The 22733-nt window shown below is 50.2% G+C and overlaps 1 protein-coding gene across 11 annotated transcripts in view; it reads left to right on the top strand.

Annotated features, from left to right (window-relative positions):
- Window positions 1-22733, top strand: part of MSI2 (musashi RNA binding protein 2) — a 196862-nt gene that overhangs the window by 105811 nt on the left and 68318 nt on the right. For all 11 annotated transcript variants that reach the window (XR_004061280.1, XR_004061279.1, XR_004061281.1 and 8 more), the window contains exon 7: window positions 14012-14060. Coding sequence is in view for 8 of the 11 variants with exons in the window: in XM_030962689.1 (XP_030818549.1) it covers window positions 14012-14060 (49 nt within the window). In the remaining 3 variants the exon portion in view is untranslated. The remainder of the gene's footprint in view (window positions 1-14011; window positions 14061-22733) is intronic.

Below are 22733 nucleotides of genomic sequence, written 5' to 3'. Positions count from 1 at the left end.
CTTGATTGCAGCCTTTTTACAAAAGGAGTTAAGACATGGATATAGAAGATAATAGAACTATAAATTGCAAGTCAGGTTCTTATGAAATCAGTAAATTATTCATTTAGCAGTTGTGTGTGTGCTAATTTCATGTTGCTATGGTAGCTCGGGGTGGAGCAGGGAGGTCAGCCTGCGAGGCAGGGAGCCTTGGGGGGGACAGAGTGTGCCACACAGCCTTCAGCTGGATGATAAATTGCCTCTTTATCTGCTGTTGTCCAGGGAGAGCCAGAACAAGCCACTGAAAGAGGTGTTTCACACCAGGTAGCGGGTTTTGGAATTAGACCAAAAATCACACATTTCACTCTTGAAATTGGTTTAAGTGTGCTTTGTCTTTGTGACACCTCTGCTCGGCCTCTCCCTGGAGACAGACAGATCCCAGCATCCCAGCCCCAGCTCCGGGGCTGCCTCCCTGGTGCAGTGCAAGGTGGAAATAAGATGATCTTCCACCCCAAACCACTCTGTGGTTCCATGATCCTGTGATCCCTGCTTTCGTGGTCCTGCCTCTGCTGTTGCTGGGGCTGCCTGTGGAAAATGGGGTTTTTTTCTGCTCCTGCTTTCCATGAGGGGACATTGTTTTCTCTTGGCACCAGCAGTGGTGGGTGGCCAGGCAGGTACTGACCAGTCTGTGAAGGACAAAGTGAAACACTTTAAAATGTGGCCAAGACTCTTTCATTCCAGACCCAGTATTCTTGGGAAATGAGAGTCTTCTGAGCTCAGGTACAGCAGTTGAAGACAGGATTTGTAAAGTGAGTGTGTCTTAACTGAGTGTTTCCCAGAAAAATGGGAGGAAGGAGAGCAGAGCCCCCAGAGCCATCCAACCCAGGTGTGTCCAGGCAGGGAGCGAGGGGCTCCAGGCTGCCGCTGTCCCCTCCCTGCTCCCAGTGAGTTCCAGGCATCCCTGCACCACTGAAACTCACCTGGCAGACTTTGGTACAAGCGACCTGTGAGGCTGCATTTCCCAGAGGGAGCAGCAGCTCCTCCACAGCAGCAGTACCTGTTCTGTGTGCCTGCTTAATTGAGCCCGCTGTGGATGCTCAGGAGCGTGGGTAGCTATTTTTATTTTTTCCTGGGGACACCAAATGCACGGAATCTGCATATGGGGGAGTGTTTGTGGTCTTTTGCACTGGGCAGTCCTCAGCCTTCCTGCTGGCCCACGTGCTAAGGGCTGCTGCGCTCAGGTAAGGAGATAATGATCACATCATTAAGACACTACTAAGGCTGGCATTACTTGTTAGGTCAACATATCGATCTTGACATTACGCTGCAAGATTTTTTTTAGATAATGCCTGTCTGTCCTGCCTCTTGCTCCAGGAGGAGGGAAGAAGAGGGGGAGAGGAAATGCAAAACTGAAAGTGTCTTGACACAGATCTTTTTCCCCCAGAATAAAAGCACTTTGCTCCTTAAAAGATTTGTTGTGCTGTGGAGACTGCAGCCTCGTTGCTGCTGATGGGATTACTGGCAGATTTCCTGTAAGTCCATAGAAACCCCGAGGTAGTTGCTGGGCTCTGGGCAGAGGAGCTGGTCATTCTAAAAAAAGAACCTGCTTTAGCCTGTGTGTTTGGGTGCCCAGTGCCTTGCTGGAGGCAGATGGCCTGGAGGGAGGCTGAGCTGACCTGCCCTGGGGCTTGGCCCCAGTTCCCCATGACCAATGAATGCCCCCTCAGTTCACTCCCCAGACACCCTCCCTGTGATGGTACAGCTTTCCTTTCCAGCTCAGCAGATATTTGCATTGCACCCATCCTAGGAGCATATTAGAAATCTTGGAAATGCCTTTCCTGTCTCCCTGCAGGATAAAACACCTCTCACTTTTTAATAAATTCTTGTCTCGTTATCTTTTCTGTATTGAAGCTGCCCAAGCCAGTTTTTCTCATTTCATTGGGCTCTTTATATTGTGCTACTTAAAGGCAATTTGTAAAAATAGCAGCAATTTTACTTTATATATGTATGCGTGTGTGTGTTTGCTATCACTAAAGCTTTATTTGGTATTTTAATCTGGGCTTACTGACTGCACTTTTAAGGACTTATAAATCAGAAGTGATAGTTCCAAAAACACATGATGTTTTTTAGTCCCTGACTTGCAGAGAAGCAGCACTTACACCAGTGCTGAGCTGGTTCACTATCCCTCTAAATATATTTCATTAAGAACAGTCCATATGGTGTGTTAGGGAGAAGGGGAGTGCGGAGCAGAACCTGTGTCTGCCAAAGAAAACTGTTTTGATCTAATGTTGAGCATAGTACAACTTTGGGGGGAAAAAAAATAAACATTGTCAGATGGGTCCTGCCAAATTTCATGATTTATCAAGAGTTTCAGGCTGTTCAGTGGATTTTTTTTTTTTCTTCTGAGTACTCCAGTTTCTGGAGTCTTGTGATTTACACAAGACTGTTCATTTTCATTTTTTAAACATGTTGTAGGAAACACCCTCAAAACACGGAGCCCGGAAGCTGCAGTGTCAGCAGGTTAATGAATACTTTGCTGTATTATATTGGAGATCTGGTGGGTTTTTAGTGCCTCTTGTGATTAGGAAGTGGTGAGCTGTGGAACTTCAGGGTTTGAGTGAAAGAGGAGCTGGGAGAAGGTGACTTTTTTAGGGTGTTTGGTGTATGGTATTTTCCGAGGTAAATCCATCACACTTGTTCTCCCATTCCCCTGGAGCTTCACTGCTTTCACATGTTGCTTCTGTTCACTGAGTGAACACCGCACTGAAGTAAATTTTCCAGGAATAAGGTGGGGGGATTGCAGTAGAAAATGAGCAGAGGATGAAGATGAGGAGGAGTCCACAGGGCTGTGTCCTCCAGCTGAACAGCAAGGTTGAAATCTGGCTGCTCCAGCCTGCCGTGGATCTGGGTGTGAGATCAGCGCTGTGGCTTTACTTATGGGAGGGGATAAATCTAATTTCCAGTGCACTTAAAACTGGGTTAGCAAAAGCACAAGCAAAATACGGTAGAGAACATTTGCCTCAGCCTTGTCGGGTGCGACAGAGCCTTCCACTTTCCCTTAAATCCATTTCCCAGCTTGCAGCCACCACTTGGAAATGCCCAATTATAAATTTGTGAGTCTTTTCATTGCTTGTTTCCAGGTTATTTTTCTTTCTTTCCTTTTCTTTCCCCCCTTTCTTTTCCCTTGCCTATTTTAAGCCTTGGCTCCAGAATGAACGCTCCGCTTCCCACAGTCCTTCATCACGCAATGTTTTCAGCAGACACTCAAGAATTAAACATGTACAATTTCCATAATACTGATTATCCCTGTTTAAGTGCTATTTTAGAGGGTATTAATTTCTGTTGCAGTAGCAGCCGCAGCGCTTAGCACCACCAGCCCAGTTTTCCCTCTGTGCCTTAGGCTCGAGTTTGGCGTGAGCTGGGATTTGGCTGGAATTGCTCCCCACTGCTTTTAGCCCCTGTTTCAGTGAGAAGGGAGGGAGGCAGAGCCACCCTGGAGAGGAGCTGGTGCTGGACTGGAGGAAGGCTGCCTCTGTCACTTCTGATATTTTCTGATTTTTGTATGCAGAAACACAAAGCACAATTAGAATACAGTTATATATCCTCATCGTTATTAAAGCTTGGATTAACATGACATAAAGTTTTGTCTGGGGAGCCTTTTGCTATGGCTCAGGGAGCATTTTTGTGTGACAGTAATAGGCTACAGTTAATATACTTGAATGATACCAGAATCTGTGTAATAAGACAGAACAAAGGGGGTTTATTTGAAGCTGAATTACAAAGGTGGAATTATCATTGTGAACAATCCACCAAGATCGCAGCTTAATTATTGTATCTGGCGTTATTTCTGTGAAATAATGTGGAGTCAGGGAAGCAAAGTTAAAAAATATCCCTCGATCTTGGAAGGACATCTTGTCAGTCAGGAGGGATTGATGTGTGGACCTGTCACCTCATTCTTAACACCCAAATCCTCTCTTTGCCCGTTTTTGCCGTTTGTTTGATTTACCGAGCCTGTTTGCCGTGATTCAAGAGGCTCTTGTCACGTTTCTAGGAGAGATTCATCACTGGGACATAATCCATTCAAATAGCTTTTGGGCAAGAAATAAAAAGTGTTTGAAGCCAAGAGGTTTCAAACAAACCCTTCAAAGGCAGCTGTTGGGCCCTGCGGAGAGGGAGGAGGGAGGGCAGGGTTGTTCTCCAGGGCCTGGAGAGAAAAAGGAGTGGAAAGGTGGGAGCAGCTTGAGGGGGGCAGAACCTGGGCACTGGTTCTGCAATAGACAGGAGAAAAGACACATGTCCCCTGCATGTGGCCACCAGGGGTTCAGCACACATGGAAATGGCACCTTTGGGAAACTCTGGGCCATTTTCACGTGTGAAATGTTATTCGGCCGTCCTGTGTTTGTGTGGACAGTTCTCCCTCTCTGCCTGTGCCTGGGTCCTCGTTACACAGATAATAAGAGTGGGAGAGGAGGATTCTTTTTTAAATTTTCATTTATAAACTAAAGAAAATTGCTTCTTTCTCACAGAAAGCACTTTGGTGATGTCAGGAGCGGGAGGTTGAATTGACTTCAACAACAAAAAAGCCCTCTCAGAACAGCAACCCTTGTTTTTCCTTCAGCAGGCTTTAAAAGAGGAGTGCTGTGGTTCCAGGATCCCGGCTCTGGTGATTACCCTGTAATCCCCATGCCGTCCAGGGGTAATTAAACATTGCAGCTGAACCTTGGTTTCAGATGCCTGGGTGAGGAGGCTCTGTCAGGCTGATGAGATTTGGCGTTGTTGACACGTGTAAAATCTCAATTTAGCCAGCGTGGTTCCTGGGCACTCAGCCCCTCTCCCAACAGGCTGACCCGGGCAGAGCAGGATGCACACACCTCCGAGGGCAGGGGGACAGGAGCTGTGCCCAGCCCTGCAGCACCACGAATTGCTTTCTTTTGAATATTATATTCAGCCTTAACAGCCTGCTCTCCTGCAGGATTGCCTTTCCCAGCATTTACTGTGGCTCGCTCCGGAGTGCGAAGGGAATCAAGGTGCTGCCTGAAAATCCCATCCCAGCTGCCCAAACTGGTGTTCCTGTCTGAGTGCCCTGATTGAGCTGGGCTGGAAGGGCCAGGCTGCAGCGAGTGTCCCCAGGTGCTGAGTGGTGGCAGTGGCATTTCGTGTCCCCTGCTCCCCGTCCTGTAAGCCAGGGCAGCGGCGGCGATTGCAGCCACACAGTGCTGATTTAACATAATGATGATTTCTGCCCTGAACACGCTTAAGAGAATCATTCCCTCAAGTGCTTTGGGCCCCTGCCCTCTCATCAAGACTAACTGGGGTATTTTAAGAGGTAAAGAAGAGTCCAAAGCCCTGAGCAGCAGAAATCAGAGCAAGTGCTTCGTGTTGGTTATTTCTTCTCTCGAACTTGTGTGGGTGGTGCGGGGATGTGCTGGGGCTCTGAGCTCAGGAAAATCCACATCCCAAGCTCTGGGTGTTGCATAGCTCTGGTCTGTCCAAGCAGGTTCTGAAAGGAAAGCCAGGGACTTGTCTTCTCCTGTTCTTACCATTAATTTGTGGCAGTGGAGAATCACTTGTGCTTCCTGTGCGTGGGCGCTGTGAGCTGCCGGAGCGAGCCTGTCTGTGTGGGGGGACTGCTCCTGCAGCCTCAAAGTCATTTCTAAAACGTGGTGTGTCATCAGGGTAATGAGTTTGGTCAGAGTACAGTTCTCTGACCACTCACCCTGTCAGCAGCCGCACAGGGGGAGGATTTGGAGTGTTCTGCACAGGCAGAGCTGCTGCAGCCACCATCCTCCACCTGCTGCAAAGCCAGGCTTGGAGGGAGGGCTTGGGCCCCCAGGCCAAAAAATGGCACCTTCTTGAGTGCAGCATCATCAACATTGTCACAGCAAGGGTCTGGTTTGCACATGGTTTTTCCATAAATTAAAAAAATCCCTAAATGTAGAGAGATAAGCTGTGTTTGATTTAGGGTGCAAAAACAAGGGAGGACAGTTCTGTTTAGAACAAACATCCCTGGAAAAATATTCCTTAATATGCAAGTCAGTATATGAAAAGAACAATAAAAGGGAAAAGGATCCAGCAGGAAATAAAATGAAACTTTTTTTTCATTACAGTCAAAGAGAACTTAGATGAGTTTTCCTTTGCTAATAAACCGAAGTTTGATTCTGCAGCTGAGCCTTTAGCTGGAGCTGGCTGTGGCAATTGTTCATCCTTTTTTTTTTCAAATCTGGGCAATAAAAAAGCCCTTCATGCATCAGGAAGCCCCGTAATGCAATCCTTGTCTTATCTTCACACTTATTCAGCAGGTATTTACGGAAGGGCAGCAGGAAGCTCTTTAAACCCGATCCTGTTACTTTGCTCAGGATGTCTCTTAATCAGATCTGTGTCCCTGAGCCTGGCCTGCCCTGGGACTGCTGCAAAGGCATCTGTGAAAACACCCCGGGTTTCCTGTGAATAGAGTTTTTCTCGGTGTTCTCAGCAGCAGGGAAGGCTCTGAGCTGGGTTTTGTGTGTGGCTTCAGGGCACTCAGGGAAAGCCCACAGGTTGTTCCTGGAATCCCAGGATGGTGTGAGTGGGGAGGGACATTACAGTGCCACCCCTGCCCCTGTCCCAGGGTGCTGCAAGCCCTGTCCAGCCTGGCCTTGGGCACTGCCAGGGATCGATGGGACACCACAGCATCTCTGGGCACCTGTGCCTCACCACCCTCAGGGAGGAATTCCTGCCCGATATCCCTTCTAAACCTACTCTGGTCATCTTGGTGGCCTCCTCTGGCCTTGAGTGCTGTGGCTGCAGCACACCCAGGACAGAGGCTGGTGCTGAACTGGTGCTGTGATTGAAGGAAATGGCCATGTCCCTGTTGCTGCAGCCAGGAGGGAGGGCCCGTGTTTCAGTCTGGCTTTGCAGGCAGTGGTGCTGGCAAAGCCCCTCAGGAGAGGAGGCTGCCCCTCCTCTGGCACTTCAGGATCAGCTCCAGCCAGGCCTGGTGGGCAGCACCTCTGAGTAGTGTTTGGAAAAGCAAACAGATTGCAACTTTGCAGCGCTAATATGCAAAGGAGCCCTGTGAAGGGAGGAAGAATTATTTCTGCTGACGGTGCCTAATGTTCCGTGAAAGTAAAATCGCCAACGCCTCGCACCTGGCTGGCTGGAGTGCTGAGGGAGCAATGTTCCAGCATGGCATTGCTGGGCCGCCAGCCCAGAGGGGAGGAGAGGGTCCTGCCCTGCCCCACGGCACCCCTGGGCACTGCCCTGCATGGGCCCACCTGGCCTGAGGGCACCTGAGGGAGTGAAGGAGCTCCTTGGAGCTTTGCTGCTGGTGGCTCTTGTGATGTTTGATCTGTTCAAGCTTCAGCTGAGGGATGGGTTTGCACGGAGCTCTCAGCCTTTGCTTTCCAAAGAGCAGAAGTTCTCCAGCCTTCCAGCGTCAGAAGCTTAAACCTCTAAACCCAACAGCCCCACTGTGAGCCCCAAAAGAATGGTTAAAATTATTGTGTGTGCATTTGAAAAGTACCCCTTGTGTGGGTTTGCCTCGGGTTTTTATTTGGTGATGGCTCCCTCAGGCAGGTGGGGAGGGCACGTGGAGCAGGATGATGGAGCTTGGGTTCTTCATTCAGTTGTAGATTCCACCAGAAAACACTTGCCAGAAGTTGTTCTGTTGTTGGGGAAGTTTGCAGAAAATAATGCAGAGTCTGTGCACGTGTGCAGGGAGATGGGGGCCTCAGTAAAGAGCTGAGAAGGGCGAGCGTGGGAGGGGATCCCCAATGCCACTCTGTGTCCCATTCAGTGCAGGGACCCCAGTGACACTCCCGGGCTGTGTGGGTGTGTCCTCCCCTTTGCAGAAATGTCCCTGGAGTTCATCCATCCCAACCAGTCTGCTGCTGGAGAGGTTATTGCCTTGTGCCACTGCCTTCTTTCCCCTGCTCTTCTCACCACCTTCCTTCTCTGCTGCAGCCCCAGAGGCTGAGGAAAGAGCTGTCTCATGTTTCTGAGTTGTTCATTGGTTTGGTGGGGTTTTTTCTGCCAGAGCCTGTGTTCCCTGTCGGTGTTGTTAGCTAACAGGTGCTGGAAATCTGGGGGCACAAGGGGAGCTCTCAGTCAAGACAGCAGGTAAAGGAGCACTCCAAGAGTCCTCAATAGTTTATAACTTGATGGGAGCTTTGCTTTCATCAATACTCCCTGTTATTAATGCCAGAGAAGGAATTAATGAGAAATCGTCCATGAAGTCATGTTTAATTTGTCCTGCTGTGGAAAGCTGTTTTTTCTGGAGAGCATTAGTCATTCTTACATCCCCCTTGGTAGAGTAAGCGTTGAGTAACGTGTTCGTGTTTTGCAGGAGCATTTTGAAGCCCAACAGTAGCCACAGTGCATTTTGGCAAGCACTGGGGATGCTCTTTGCCATGGCACGGCTGGTGAGCAAGCCCTGAGATTAACGTGATTGAATGACTGTTTTAATTTCAGCCCTGATGGAGCAAAATTAGTTACAATGATATGTGTGTGTTGAATAAAATTGTAGTTTTATTAGCTATAATTGCTGAAGAAGACTTTTTAAAGCCTTGACTGCTGGGGGGAAAAATTGCCAGCACTGGAATTTGTGCTTGCACAGTATGGCATTGATTGTTAGCGTGGTGCACAATCCATCACCAGGGCACACTGGGGAGCTCACCCCGTGCCCCCAGCAGCCCAGGGAGCACAGGGGAGGTGAATCCCTCCCCAGGGAGCTGGGAGCCAGGGCTGCCTTGGGAAGATGGAGCAGAGCTGCCAGCCTGGAGGTGCCTGGAGCCCTGGCCAGTGTGGGGTCAGCATGGAGGGGTGGTGGCAGAGGGACCAGCCACGCTCAGGGTTGGGTCTGGTGGGGTCATCCCTGCTGGGACAGCGCTGAAGGAACCTGGGTGTGATGGTCAGGGGGGCTTGGGGAGCCCTTGGGCAGGAGACAGCGCTGTGCTGGGAGGAGGGGGTGTGTGTGTGACAGAAAGAGGGGGGATAATTTGTTTCTTTGTTTAATTCTGTTGTAATCAAGCCCGGAGGCCTGGTGTGGTGGAGCCATTTCAAATTGTCTGCCATGCAATAGGCATTTGTCTTAATTTATGTGGGGGGAGGTTGTAAATCTGTAGGAGCTTGCATTTCACATGCGCATTTCAAATAACAGCACCTGACAGTTCACTGGCAGCTCAGAGCTTTTTCTGCTTCAGAAAACAAAATATTGGAGGAGTTGTGCGGTGTGGTAAATAGTTTGAGGAATTAGACCAGAATATCCACCACACTTTTCTTGGAGGAGCAGAAGAGGCGATAGACCTGTAAAGTTCAGGAGTGGGGGATGCAGGGAGGAGAGGCACAACTGAACTGTGTGAAAGTTGTCCTTCAGTGGTTCCTTCCCTCCCCAGCCCCAGCTGGAATTGCCAGCATGACCCATTCCGGGTGCAAATCCATTTGTCCGCCCTAATTCTCCTTCACCTTGAAGGGATGGAGAACACAGTGCCAGATCTGCTTGGGAGTGTGGAAAACGCCCCCTCCACCCAGGGGCACTTTGGGGAGCACAGGAACACCTCAGCCTGCTCTGGATGTGTTGGAAACTTGGGGCTTGGATCAGGAAAAGCCTTCCTGGGCTGGGTGGGGAGGCACAGAGGCTGCTGTGTGTCCCTCCAGTGCAGCTGTGGTGGTTTCATTGTGGAAGTTTTACTCACGGGGTAAACTTGACCCGAATGGAAGAAGCAGAACGTGGAGGTGTGGAGTGGTGGGTGAGTTGCTCCTGTGCACACAGGCACCCTGTACAGGAAGGTTGGCTTCACAAGGAGGCTCCATGGGCACCTCTTGGCTCTGTGTCCTGCTGGCATTGTGCAGTTGGAGAGATACAGGATGAGCCTTAAAGTTTTCCAGAAAAAAAAAAAATTGGTTTGGTCCTTCTGGTTTCAGTGGCAGCACCGTGCTCCAGTTTCTGCAGCACCACCCTGGAGATGCTTCTGGAAGCAGTGCTGGCTTTTGCAGGGCACTCAGCCTGTTGGTGACACTGTGAGTGACCAGGGGCTGTGCTGGGTCTGAGCAGCTCCTCGTGGAAAAGAGGAGTTGAAAATCCCAAAGAGGAAAGTAGGAGGAATGACTGGAGAATGCTGTGTGTTCTTGTGCTGGGCTAGATCACTTGCATTAAATTCAGAGACTTTCTGAGTACAATTAATAGTCATTTTATTTAGGTCACCCTGGTTTTGTTGCTTTAAATGTATGCCTCCATTAAAGTGGAAGAAAATCAAATACATTTATCTCCGTGGAGCCTTTTGTGAACTGGTTGGGCATATTTTAAATAACCCTGGGAACTGTTAGGATTATTAAAGCCTTTGGCTCCTCCAGGTTTTTTTTCTTTCCTCCTATTCTCCCCTATTCCTCCTTCCAGGCAGTGAGTAATGAAGTGGTAGAGCCCTTCCTTTTCTCAGAGCCCCAAGTGGATTGGAAAAAAAAGAAGTTAAATAAACTAAAGCCCATTAGTTAGGCTTTATGTAAGAAACTGGGTCTGCATTGGCTGTATGGATGGGCTGTGCTGGGACAGAGGAGTCTGGGGGCCTGAAGTGTCCATTTGTAACCAGTGTTCACTGGCAAGCCTTTGTTTTCTGCTTTTTTTTTTAGTTACCCTGAGTTCTGAGACTGTTCATTTTGTACCTCTCGCTCGATGCCCAGGATGAGTCTGCATTAATCAGCTCCTGTAAGGCTCCATTTGGAGCCGTGCTCCATGTGAGGAGCTGGGCTGTGGGTTCCCTGCTGCTGTCTGAGTGCCCTGGGTGGGGGTGGCTCAGCCTCCCCTCCTGTGCTGGGGCATCCAGGGCCTGCCTGGGGCTGGGCTCCAGCCAGCAGCACATGGTGGGTGATGGCCAAGCCTTGCAGGTGGCAATTCCATCTTCCAGTCCTGCTTCTAGCCCAGGAAAAACCTTCCTTGCCTCTTGTGTGCGGAGTGTGAGCGGCATGTTTTGAGCTGAGACCTGGAGAAGTTGCAGTTGAGCGTCTCTAAAGCACGGGGCGAGACAGGGGCTGGGGAGGGGTTACTTGGGCAGCCACAGCCCCTGAATGTGCTCGAGTTTCGGCTGTGGGCTGGTTTTTTTTATCCCTTCTCCTGAAACAGGGATCAATTTGCTTAGTGCAGGGTTTACTGGCGGTTACCTTGACTGTGTCCCTTCTTTCTCCCTGATGAGAACTCGAACAAGCCGCTTGTGTTTGCCTCCCAGAGAACCGTGAGAAACGGGCTGTGTGTGTGAGGCACTGTGGTTTGCTCATTCTATTCAGCCCTTTGTATATTCAAATTCTTCTAGTTTGAGTTCTTGCTGTTCTGCCAGATTTCCATACCATTGATGGGTTTTCTGCATTAATAAGTTTCTCTCCCCCCTCCCTCCCATACCCTCACCACCTTTTTGCAACTGGTGAAAAGTTTTTCTGAGCGCGCTGCCCTCTCCACATTGATTTTCCTCTCCTGCTTGTCTCACCAGCTCTCAGATGTTTTATTTTGCAAAGCGTTAATAGAATTTTCCTTTTGCCACCGCACTTTATCTATTCAGGGGGTTTCAAGAAGTCTCATTGTGTCACTGGACTATGGAGGAAAGAGGCTATTCTTCTCCTACAATGCCTGCCCTAAAAAATAACGCAGGGTGGGGTAAGCACAAAAAGGGCAGAGACGGAGATAAAATGTTCTGACCTTAGGAAAGAGAAAAGATAACCAATTAGACATTGTTGAAAGGGCACCAGCTGGCTCAAAGAACACCCCACTGATCATTTTTTCTTCAAGGCATACTTGGGCCACGTCTGAACTCAGCTGCAGAGACGCTTCCCCCGTGCAGGTTTCATGTGTGCAGTGTCAGGGCTGCCCCTTTTCCAGGAGCTGCTGCCCGGCCCTGATCCCAGCAGTTGGTGCCCACTGCAGGGTGCCTGTGCTCCTCGGGGCCCCAGGAACCTCCCTCCTGGATTAGCCCTGCAGCCCGTGCTTGGCACTGCTAATGGGGATTTATTTGCATCAAAAAGATGCCTGCCAAGATCATCATTCCAGCTTGGTACACATGGCACAGAGCCCTGTTTGCCCAGAGGATGGTGGTGTGTTGGACAGGTGGGAGAAGGGAAGGGAACTGCAGAGCCCGGTGTGGCTGAGGGCTGCACCCAGAGCCCCTGAGCCCTGCAGGGCTGGCTCTGGTGCCAGGAGCAGCCCCCAGCAGTGTCCTTGCAGGAGGAGGTGTCATTTGGCAGGACAGTGGAGCCTGCACTCAGGCTGGGGGCACAGGAGACATCCCTGTGCTCCTGCACATGCAGTGGCTCTTGGGGCTCTGGGATGGGGTGGGAGGGGGAAAATTCCATATTGAACCTTTTGCAGCAGGGTTGGTTGGGGACAGAGGAGCTGTGATGCCCCAGGGAAGCAGCAGCAGGTGCAATGTGTAATTTTTGGTTCCAGTGAGGCCAAGACCTGTGAGAATGAAAAATAAGGATTGCTGAGCAAACATAACCCTGGAGCAGAGATAAGCAGGGTGAAGGGCAGCCCGGTCCTTATCTGCCTCCTGGTATTGCTCATCCTGGTGAGTGTTCCCCCTTGGAGGGCAGACAGACAGCAGGACAGAGGGCTCTGTGCTTAGTGCAGTTTGGGTTTTTCAGTGCATCAGCATCTTTAGTCTCAGTCAAGATGGGTATCAGGAGACCTGCAGTTCTGCACCCTTTCAGGCCACTGCTGGCACTTTCTACAAACCACTTTGGCTAAAAAAGTTAAGAACTTAAGCAGAGATAGGTTTTCAGATGAATTTCAGGCATCATGTAAGGTTTTGCTGCACTATATTTTTTTACAATCTCCTGGAACATTAATTACAGTCCTTCAGAACCTCAGGGAAGTTCAGCTTGTGTTTTCAGCACCTTCCCAAACTGTTTCTCCCCAGCCAAGGCTGAGAAATTTTTCACAGACAGAGCCTGGATGTCTGTCTGCTGCCTAAGAGGACACTTGGGGGGACAGGTGGACCCTTCAGTGGCACTGTGTGGGATGAGGAGAGCATGTAACTGCATTGTAAATCACTTAGCTGAAATAAATGATTTCTAGAAAGCCCAAGGAAGTACAGAAAAAATACTGATGGAAAAAAAATCCAAAAACCTCAAACAAATAACAAACAAAAATCCCAAAGCCACACCCCAGACAAGCAGTGGAGTGCTTTAGAGCATGAAACCTTTTCTTTAAAGTTCTTCTCCCTTCCTGCAACACGTTCTGTAATTCAGTGTTAGAGGTTTTCATCATCCCTGAGTTTACAACAGGGAATTGCAAGTCTGTAATTTCATCTCAGAGCTTGCCCACGCCATGTCCAGTGGCACATGGACCCGCCTGCCCCCGTCCTGCAGCCTCAGAGCAGCAGCTCAAGGTGTGATAACGCTGGGGAATCAACCCCAGCACCACATCCTTGTGCAATAAGTGCAAAATTTTAGGTGTGGCTGCACAGATTAAATGGAGGTGGAATAAATCATGCAAATCCTAATGAAAGTTGAAAGCAATTTGGTTGCACTTCAATACGTTTCATCAGTCATCTCTCTTCTGAAGTGGAAATGCCGAGCCTGATGCGAATTAAAGTTTCTCCCTCCTCCCTCTCCCCTCTCTCCTGCAGCTTTTGAAAAGCCCTTTTGAAAACCTCTGAATACCTTTCTTGGCTGACCAGATTTTACCCTGCTCATACCTCTTTTAACCCAGTTCTCAACCAAGACAGTGACTCTAAATTTGGAGGAGTCATGGGCTGGATTTGCATCCATGCTTCCTGCCTGGGCCCTTCCTGGTCTCCCTACAGAAGGGAGATGAGGCACGGCCAGGGATTGATGTGGAGTGGGAATGCTGCTGAGATTTTTGGCTGTTTAGGGCCAGCATTTCAGTGGTCACTGCTCTGCTTCAGGATCAGCTGTCAGGCAGGGCAGGGAGGGGAAAGCAACAGGTTTCCAGCAGGAGAAGCTGCCCCTGGCCAGACCCGAGGGGTTCTGCTGCTGCCTGCCCCCCTCCCTGGTGTGTGCTGTGTCTGAGGTGCCAGCTGTGTTAAAGCACAACTCTCCCCTCTTTGTCTTGCAGGTAGAGGATGCCATGCTAATGTTTGACAAGACGACCAACAGGCATAGAGGTAAGAGGGACTGGGGCTCTGGCCTCACAGTGTGTGGCAGCTTCTGCATGGGGGAGCAAAAACCAGATCCAGTGAGATGAGCCAGTGGCTAAATCCATGGCACTAAATCCTCTGTCCTGCAGGTAGCAGAGGTGGGGTGGTTGGCATGGAATGCCCCAGGCACGTGGATTTTCTTGTTAGGAGTGGCTTTCCTGCTCAGTCTAATGGCCAAAGCCAGGGATTGTAGTACCTGGGAAGTTCAGCAGCAGTGAGTAAAAGCCTTGCTCAGGAAGATGAGCTCCTCCAGCCAGGGAGGCTGTGTGAGCAGGCAGTGCCCTTCCATGTGTAACAGGGACCTCCTCAAAGCTCTTGCTTAGGTTGAAAAGTTCAACCCGTGACAACTTCCTTTTATATCCAGGGAATTTTCCACCCTTCCCCATGAAATCCCCCTTAAGTGGGCCATAAATACTCCTCTCCATTCAGAGTCTCAGCACGGTGTTTGTTGCATTTAAAAGCTGCTTTGGTGCTGGGCACCAGGGCCCCATGGCCCTGTGGTCTGGGGGCAGCTGGGGGGCTCAGCTCCCAGCTAGGGGGGCACTCAGCAGCTTTGGCCTCTGACACAGCTGCAGGTGTCTCCATTTGCTGAGATGTCCCAAACCCAGGGCTGGGCTCCCCCCTGGCTGTGAGCTCTGCTCCTGCCCACCAAGCTCTCTGTGCTCTCAGCTCGCTGTGCCTGCCCTGCCAGGCTGTGCTGCCAGGGTGGGCAGGAGGCTCTGCAGGGTCAGGAGAGCAGAGCAGGGCTGTGTGAGCCCTTCCCGTGCAGGATCCTGGCTGGTGTTGCCAAGGTGACCCTGCTCTGTGCCTGGCTCTGTGCTGCTGTAAGCACTTCCCAGGCAGGAGGGCACAGCAAGTGTTGGTGTCTGTGCTCTGGGAGTGCTGAGCTCTGCTCTGGCAGCCCTGCCTCAGCCCTGCTTCAGCATTTCTGGGCTCTTTGGGGAGCCTGCAGGCTTGAGCCTGGCTAATGAGCCCCGCAGGATGCATTCCTTGCCCAAAACCATCTTTCCACTGACTTTCCAGGAGTAGAGGTCTGCTGAAGATGAGGGCTGCAGGTCTGGGGGGCACCTTAGCTGCTCTGAAACCTTTTGGGTTTTCCTCAAAGGCCTTTTTTCCCACTATGTGTGTTGAAGATGAGAGGCAGCAGGTCATCTTTTTTTTTACCCCCTGGGAACTCCCTGAATTTATTGGCTAATTTTTTTAATAGCTTGTTTTTCCTACATGCAAGCCATGACATTTTGCTCTGCATTAGCCTCCCTGTGTAAGCTCCTGGATGAGGTCTAAGTGGGGAGGAACTAGAAGCCCCTAAAGACCAAAAGCAGGCTCCAAATGCCCCTGGGTGGAGGTGATGTTCCCCCACAACCTGCCCTGTGCCCCAGAGTCAGACTGTGCACCCAGGTCTGTCCCTCTAGGGCCAGGCTGGGCTGCAGTCCCTGTCCTGGTGAAGAAAGGAGCTCTGTGGCACTCAGGAGACTCAGCTCTGTTGGGGAGGCTGTATCCCAGGGAACAGGCTTACCCACGGCTGGGAGAAGGGCAGTGCTGCCTGTTTGTGGGATTAGCCAAAATTCTGTGAGCGGGGAAGAGGGGCTGCACAGCTCCAGAGGACAGAGGGGGCTGAGCTGCGGGCCCTTCCCCTGCCAAGCACAGGTGGGAGGAAAAATCAAGTACAAAAGGCAGAGTAAGAGTCCTCTTCATCCTCACACTTGAATTTATCCAGCCTTTTGTGGCATTTCTTCCTGCTCTGCACAGGTAGCTAGCGCTAATCAGCCTAATGAACTGGCTCAGGGCTGTGGTGATGAATGAAGTGAGTTCTGCCGCCTCCACCGCCGATAAAATCACCCCAGATTTTACAAATTGTGGCACTCTGATTGTGGTGGAAGCGTGTTTAAAATGCACCAGTGTGCAGCAACAGTGTTAATGGCAATTCTTAAAACCACTTGTGGGTTGCAATCTGTATCTTCAAATTAGCCAGGGGAAGGAGGAATGGCAGATAAAATATCCGCTGTGGTTTGCTGCCGTTGGTCTCTGCCTGCAATAATCACCGTGGGCAGGGCAAGGGAGGAGGATTAAAATTCACTCCCACTGCTAGAAGGTGAGATAAATTTCCTTGCAAGAAAATGGAGAGGGTTTGTTGACATAATTCTGGCACGTGTGTGTTGCTCCTGTGTGTGGATTTGGGCAGTGTGGAACTCACCTGCACCGGCACTGCTCGGTGGAAATGCAGGGATTGAACCAGGCAGGGCAAGAGGGGTTTTCAAAACTGCTCACCCTGCCTGGAAAACCCCACCCAAAATAAAACTTCATGCCTGGCAGGGAGCACTTAGTGTCTGTGGTGCACTTGATCTTGGAGGTCTTTTCCAGCCTTAATGATTCTGTGATTCTATAACCTTAGAAATGCCATCAGGCCAGTCATGCTGTGTCTCTGCCAGGGGTATTTTAATGTCCAGCTATTCCTGGATGTTCTCGAAGGAAAATAAGACTCAGCTCTTGCATTTCGTGCTGATCTGTTTAGCCATATTAAAGGCAGGCTGCAAAATCTGTGTTTAACTGGAGTGGTTATGTTTTGGTGTATTGTAGGCAAGACAATCCCTAGAATTACTGGGATGTCTCCTTCCAGGGGTTCTTCTGGCTGTGGGCACACAAAAAAACAGCATTTGATAAATAAATATCCCTGGGTCAGCTTGTTTAGGTGCCTTTTTTTTTTTGGAAAGAAAGGTTGGTGATCCTCTATTTCTGTACTACTGTATTCCTGCAGTCTTCTAAAATACACACACAAAAGTTCTCCCAACATTCTGGCAGATCGCTTCTGTCACTTTTCTTCACTGCTTAAAATTTCATAGAGCTGAAAATTACTGGGTCAATCTTGAAAGGATTCAGTAATTGGAAAGAAAGGGGAAAAAAGGAGGGTGGTGTTATTTTGTTACCCTTGCGAAGTGCAGATAAAATCTGGAGTTCAGCATTAGTTATTGATCTTTGGGGGTGGAGGGAGCCTGGCAGGATGATGATGTCCTTCTAACTTCATTACGGAGAGGAGCTCCAGGAAGCATTTCAATGTGCTGGGCTGGGGCCGTGCCCTTGGGCTGTGCAGAGGGTTTGTTGTTCCCAGCCAAGCTGAGCAGAAGCACCAGACCCAGCAGAGGCTGCACGAGGAGGAGCAGGGAGGGAGGAAGGCACAGTTAGATCAGTGCAGGGGTGCCAGAGTGGGCTGTCCTGAGCTGATCCCAGCATGAGGTGAGGTGAGCCAGGAGAAGGGGTCCAGTGGTTCCTCACCTCAGTGGGATGCCCTTGGTCCCAGCCCCAGGTGATCCCTGCCCAGCCCGTGCTCGTTCCCTGGGTGCCTGCAGCCTTCAGCCGCTCCAGGAGCTGTCCAGGACCCTCAGCACAGCAGCCCCATGTCTTGGACTCACAAAAAGCCCAAGATTTTGAGTGAGTGACCCCCCCAAGCTGTAATTGCAGGACTGAGTGTAATACTATATGTTTTTCAAAGCTGTCCAGCCCCCAGAGTTATTTTCACATCAATTAACCCTCTTGCACAGTTAAGGGTGGCAGTGGAGAGAGGAGGGAAGTGACAACGTGTGATTTGGGCTCCTTTAATCTTAAAAACTAAACAAAATTAACGCTAGGCAGGCTGTCTGCAGGGTGCAGACAGCATCCTGGTGCTGGGGGTTCAGACATGCCCAGGGATGGGCACTGAGCTCTGCGCTCCCTCCCTGGGGCTGCTGCAGCCTCTGCACGGTTCTCTGTTCCCTGGGCTTGTGAGGAGCTGCCCAGGCAGGGCTGGAGGCTGGCTCAGCATCCCCTTGGCTCCCAGCTCCTTGCAGGGGGGCACCAGGACGCTGCTGGTACCCTCGTGGTGTGCCCAAGGGTGGGCTTTACCTGAACCCACAGAGCTCAGGCTGAAAGGTGGGTGCCCCCATCCCACCAAAACCAGAGCACAGGGGCTCTGCTCTCAGGGAGGAAGGGGAGGGCTGAGCTCCATGGCTGTGCTGTGTCCATCCAGCAGATTTCAGGGCATGGGTGTTACTGTCCAGGTGGAAGCAGTTGGCACAATTGGCAGTTTGTGCTTCTTGGGACAGTCAGGAGTGATGCTGTTAGAGAGATATTGGCTGTGCCTTGGCCAAGGAGGAGGCTTTTCTGAGGAGAAAAATAGCCTTTTGTGTTCTGTCCAGCTGCCAAAACCTCGGTTCTGGAGTTGATCTCTGAAGTTATAATTGACATTTTTATAGATGAGATATAAATATAATTAAGTCACTGTAATTATTTGTTTATCGCCATCTCCCTCAAGTCAAGCAAGGTCATGTGCATTTAAAAACTCATCCCCAGGCAGTTTTGAGAAAAGAGTAGTTAAAATATATAGAAATAATTGCCTAATTTGATCATTTTGAGTGTAGCTTTTCTTGGCAGCAGCCTGGCTGTAGCACTGAGCATCCTTAGAAGTGCTTGGAGGGAGCCTTCCCTCAGCTCCCAGACTGTGCTTTTTGGGAGGACAGGGCTCAGGGAGAGCTGCTCCAGCAGGTTTGACCCACAGCTTTGGGGAGAGCATCCACAGGCACGGCAGTGATGCTGTTTTAAAACACAAATGCTTTAAGGGCTTTGGATGAGAAGTGTGCCACAGGCTCTAAATGGAGGCAGTGTTATTGTTGTTGCTTCCCGAGGTGAGCTGGGCTGTTATTCCCCTGTCAGCTGGATCACTTCTCAAATGGGGCTCCAGAGAGGGCCAGGGCTGTGCTGGGCTCCCTCGCTGAAATCCATCCTGGGGACTGGGGCTGGAGCAGAGTTTAACCCTTGGTGGCACAGCTGAGGAGTGTTTATCTCCTCCAGGGGGTCGGGGGAGCAGCAGCTGCCCACAGGGGGCTTGGAGAGATTTTTAAGCAAATATTTGCTTCTAAACTTCACGTGAGGGCTGCAGAGATTCATTAGTTAATATTATTTACCATTTACACACCTATCAGTGAACACCATCAGTCACACCTGTCTGTTTGGATTGCAGCAGTGACATGTGCCATGTTAATATTTTATATGTGTGTGTTTTTAATATTACATCCAGCTTATAAATATTCATTTCTTAAACACATTACCGGCTGCAAGGCTGCGGAGCAGTGCTGACACCTCTGCTCCGTGTCACCAGTTCTCCTCCAGCTGGGGATCCAAACTGGGAGCTGGGATGGCAGCAGCACGAGGAGAGCTGCTCTGCTTTCAGGGCTGGGGGCCACTTCCCAATATTCCCATTTGGCACCAGTTTGCCCCCCTTAGGCTCTCACCAGGTGTGGGGATGTGAGTGTCCCCTGGGGCAGCGCCGTGCCCGTGGCTCACCCAGCTCTCTTTTGTGTTAATAAACACAAAGCAAAAAGGAAAAGCTGCCAATTCTTGGCTCCTTCTCCCCTCTCATAATTTCCTGGCCGTGCCGTGGCTGCTGCGTGGGGGCACCTGACATGAAGTGTAAAAATAACCAGAGCCAGGCCAGTGTGAGCGCCCATCCCAGCTCAGAACAGCACACCAGGCTCCTGGCCGCGCTCCTGCAGGAGATCATGGAACATCTCAGGTGGTTACAGCCATCCTGCCCCTGGCCTCACGCTGCGTAATGCCACCTGAGGCTTGCAGTAATTGCCCAGCTCTGTGCTGTCTGTCAGACCTCATTGCTTAATTTTGTACCCGTAATGAAAATTCCACCCAGAGTCAGAGACGAGCGAGCCGCTGCCCCGAGGAGGAGCCGTCTGTGGATGCTTCCTCTGAAGGAGGGGAGAGGCTCCACTTGAGCAGCACTCAGGGAAGTCTGATCTCTTCAGGAAACGTAAATTGAGGGCTGTGCAAATATTTCTGAAGTTTTCTAGATGGTGCTCATGGTTCTGTCACACTTGCAGGGGGTGAGCTTGTGTTGGAGACGCCGCGCCGTGTGCCCAGCTGAGGCTGCCTTGAGGAGCGAGGTCATTCAGTACGAGCCCAGTTTGCCTTCTCGCTGTCACTGTCACTGCCAGCTTGAGTGACAGAGAAATTAGCACAAATCCTGGAGATCTCTGAGCAGAAAGAAACCCTAAAAGCCACAAATGAGTTCTTGCTTGTGAATCTACCCAGCTGATGAAAACCCAGCCCCTTTTGCTTCCCGAATGCAGGAGCCAAGTGATTAGCAGGGAGCACTCTGAGCCTTGTGGGACTGTTTGGAAATGTTAATTGAGGAAAGGCCAGAAACAGGAGGAGAGCAAAATGCAACATTTCCATAGACGGGCAGTGTGCATACAACAGGCAGAATTAAAATCAGCCTGGTGACCTTGAGGGAAGAGGCAGCTCTCGCAGCATGCCCAAAAATGTGATAGGGAAACAGGGAGAGATGCTGCCTCTCTCCCTCCCTGGAGTGTTGGCTCCTTTCCTGTGGGTCACAGACTGGGCAGGTCCTCTCCAAGGTGCCCAGGGGAAGCTTTTGTTCTTCACACACCTGTGCTTTCCATTGGTTGGGTTTGGTAATGAATCTTTGGGGTTTTTGTGGGGAAGGTGAGGAGGATGCTGCAGAAAGGGGCTGCTTTGTCACCCACAGTGAGTGTTCTCTGTCAGCTGTGCCCAGTGCTGCTGAAGCCGTGAATTGTACAAGGTCATTGCCATATGTAAAAGCCTCCTGGTGATCTGTTCAAACAGATAACACATCCCCTATCCCCGAAATCTTGAGATTCAGCAGAAACAGAGGTTACACAGATAATGCTGGGAGCGAAGCTTTTGCCCCTGAGCCTCTGTCAGAGCAGGCTCCACCACTTGCTCTCCCCATCCTCACATCCCTGGTGTGGTTCTGTTTCTGGATGTTGAAGTGTTGGCAGTGTGGGGGGAGGCTGATCCAAGCTGTAGGTGCCCTGGGCAGGTACCTGAGCTCAGGTGTGTGCTATGGCTCCCAGGCTTGTCTGTGCAAGGCAAAAGCTCCAAGTGACTCTGCTGCCAAAGGAGGACTTGTCAGGGGTGGAAATGGAAGATTTCTTTAATTAGTTTGATTAAATGTCCTGGCACGGAGTGATTTTTGCTTATCCTGTATGTTTTTTGTATATATAAGCTGAAGTAAGAACATCTGGCACTTTTTTCACTGGATCCGATAGAATAAGTCGAAAAACTGCTTCTTTCAGAAAACTGCAGGTCGGCACATTTGGGCTGTGGGTTTTATCTTTTTAATTTATTGAGTGTTTTCTGGACCAGAAAACTACCTTCAGCCAGGGTAGTAATTCACAGATTGCTCCCCATTTTCAAGCACCTTCCCAGTTCTGAGAGCTTGCTGAGTTCTCTGCTGCGGGAGGAACCAGGAGTGAGCAGATCCAGTGCCATTAACCCCCCTCAGCCCTCCTGGGTGACTCCAGACCCCTCTGCAGGGGTTTGGGAATGGAGCCCTGTGCTATCCCAGTGAATCCCAGGTCACATGTGGCAGTGGGAACGCTGGGTGTGGATCCAGCTGGGTCTGTGGCTCACGCTGTGACCACAGAACCATCTCTCCATATTTACTCTCACTGGGACCACTGCCAGCCCCAGAGTCAGTCAGGTGGGGTTGAGAGGTGACTTCAGTCACAGCAATGCCCTGGTGGTGAAATCTCCCTCCCTGCCCCTTGCAGGAGTCACACATGAACACACGTGTGCTCCACACGTGTCCACAGAGCACTGGAAATTAGGGCAGGATCCGTAGGGAGCAGCCTGGCAGGAGAATTGGCTTCCTTGTGGCAACAAATATTCCCCTGTCAGCTCACAGGGAGCCTGGATGAGCTAAAACCACTCTAAGTCTTGGTGGGGGCTTGGCTTTTGCCATTTCTCTTCCTGTTCTAGCAGCTCTGTTCCTCCTCAGGCTAAACCCAAACTGATAAAGAGGTAAAAAATACTTGCTTTTGTGCTGCCTGGATGCAATTGCAGGAAAACAAAAAAGTCAGATTACACAAGTGTGGGGTTTGTTTCCCATTCCCCCACCCCTGGTGGTATCCCACAGGTTTTCCCCTGGCCCTTTGGCCTCGTTCTGCCCCTTCCCTGCAGGGCAGGGGCACAGAGGCTGTTCCATACCTGCCCCTGTGGCTCAGGAGGTTTGGGAGCAGCAGGAGGGTGTGGGAGCTGGAGATGGGCTGCAAACCTGCCTGGGGAAGGAGCAGCTGCACAGGGAAGATGGGAGCAGCTGTGGGTATGAAATTAGTCATTCTATGAAGAAATGGATTTGATAAATAATAAAACAGTGGTATTAACAACAGATGCTTTCCAGGTCAGATGACTTTGATAAAAGCACCCAACAGCCGTGGGTAATGGTATGAAAAATATGTATCTATATTTATAGATCTATTTATATGAAAAGGCATATAAATAAGTGTGTGTGTATATGCTCTCTGTAAATGTACCTGACATTTTATTTCTGGTTTAAAATGACAGGGGAAGTGTTGCTGCTCCCGTTCTTCACAGGCTTTTGAGACTTGTCAAGAAAACCTGAAATTTGATCAGTTCCCCAAACCCAGAGCTCCCTCCCCTCCTCTCCACAGCACAGGCTCCATTTGTTTTTATATTCATACCTTTTCATTTTGATAACTGTTTTGATTTGTAAAATACTATGCCTTATACAATGTCTCCTTTATGATGATGTAGTGTGCTCTTCTTATCTTTCACCTTAAATCTTTGATAAGAGCGTTTTAAAAATGAAATTGC

Source organism: Camarhynchus parvulus, chromosome 19 (genome assembly GCF_901933205.1).
Source record: "Camarhynchus parvulus chromosome 19, STF_HiC, whole genome shotgun sequence".
Classification (NCBI taxonomy): Eukaryota; Metazoa; Chordata; class Aves; order Passeriformes; family Thraupidae; genus Camarhynchus; species Camarhynchus parvulus.
The sequence above is the reverse complement of the archived record's forward strand: the minus strand, read 5'-3'. Positions and strand labels throughout refer to the sequence as shown.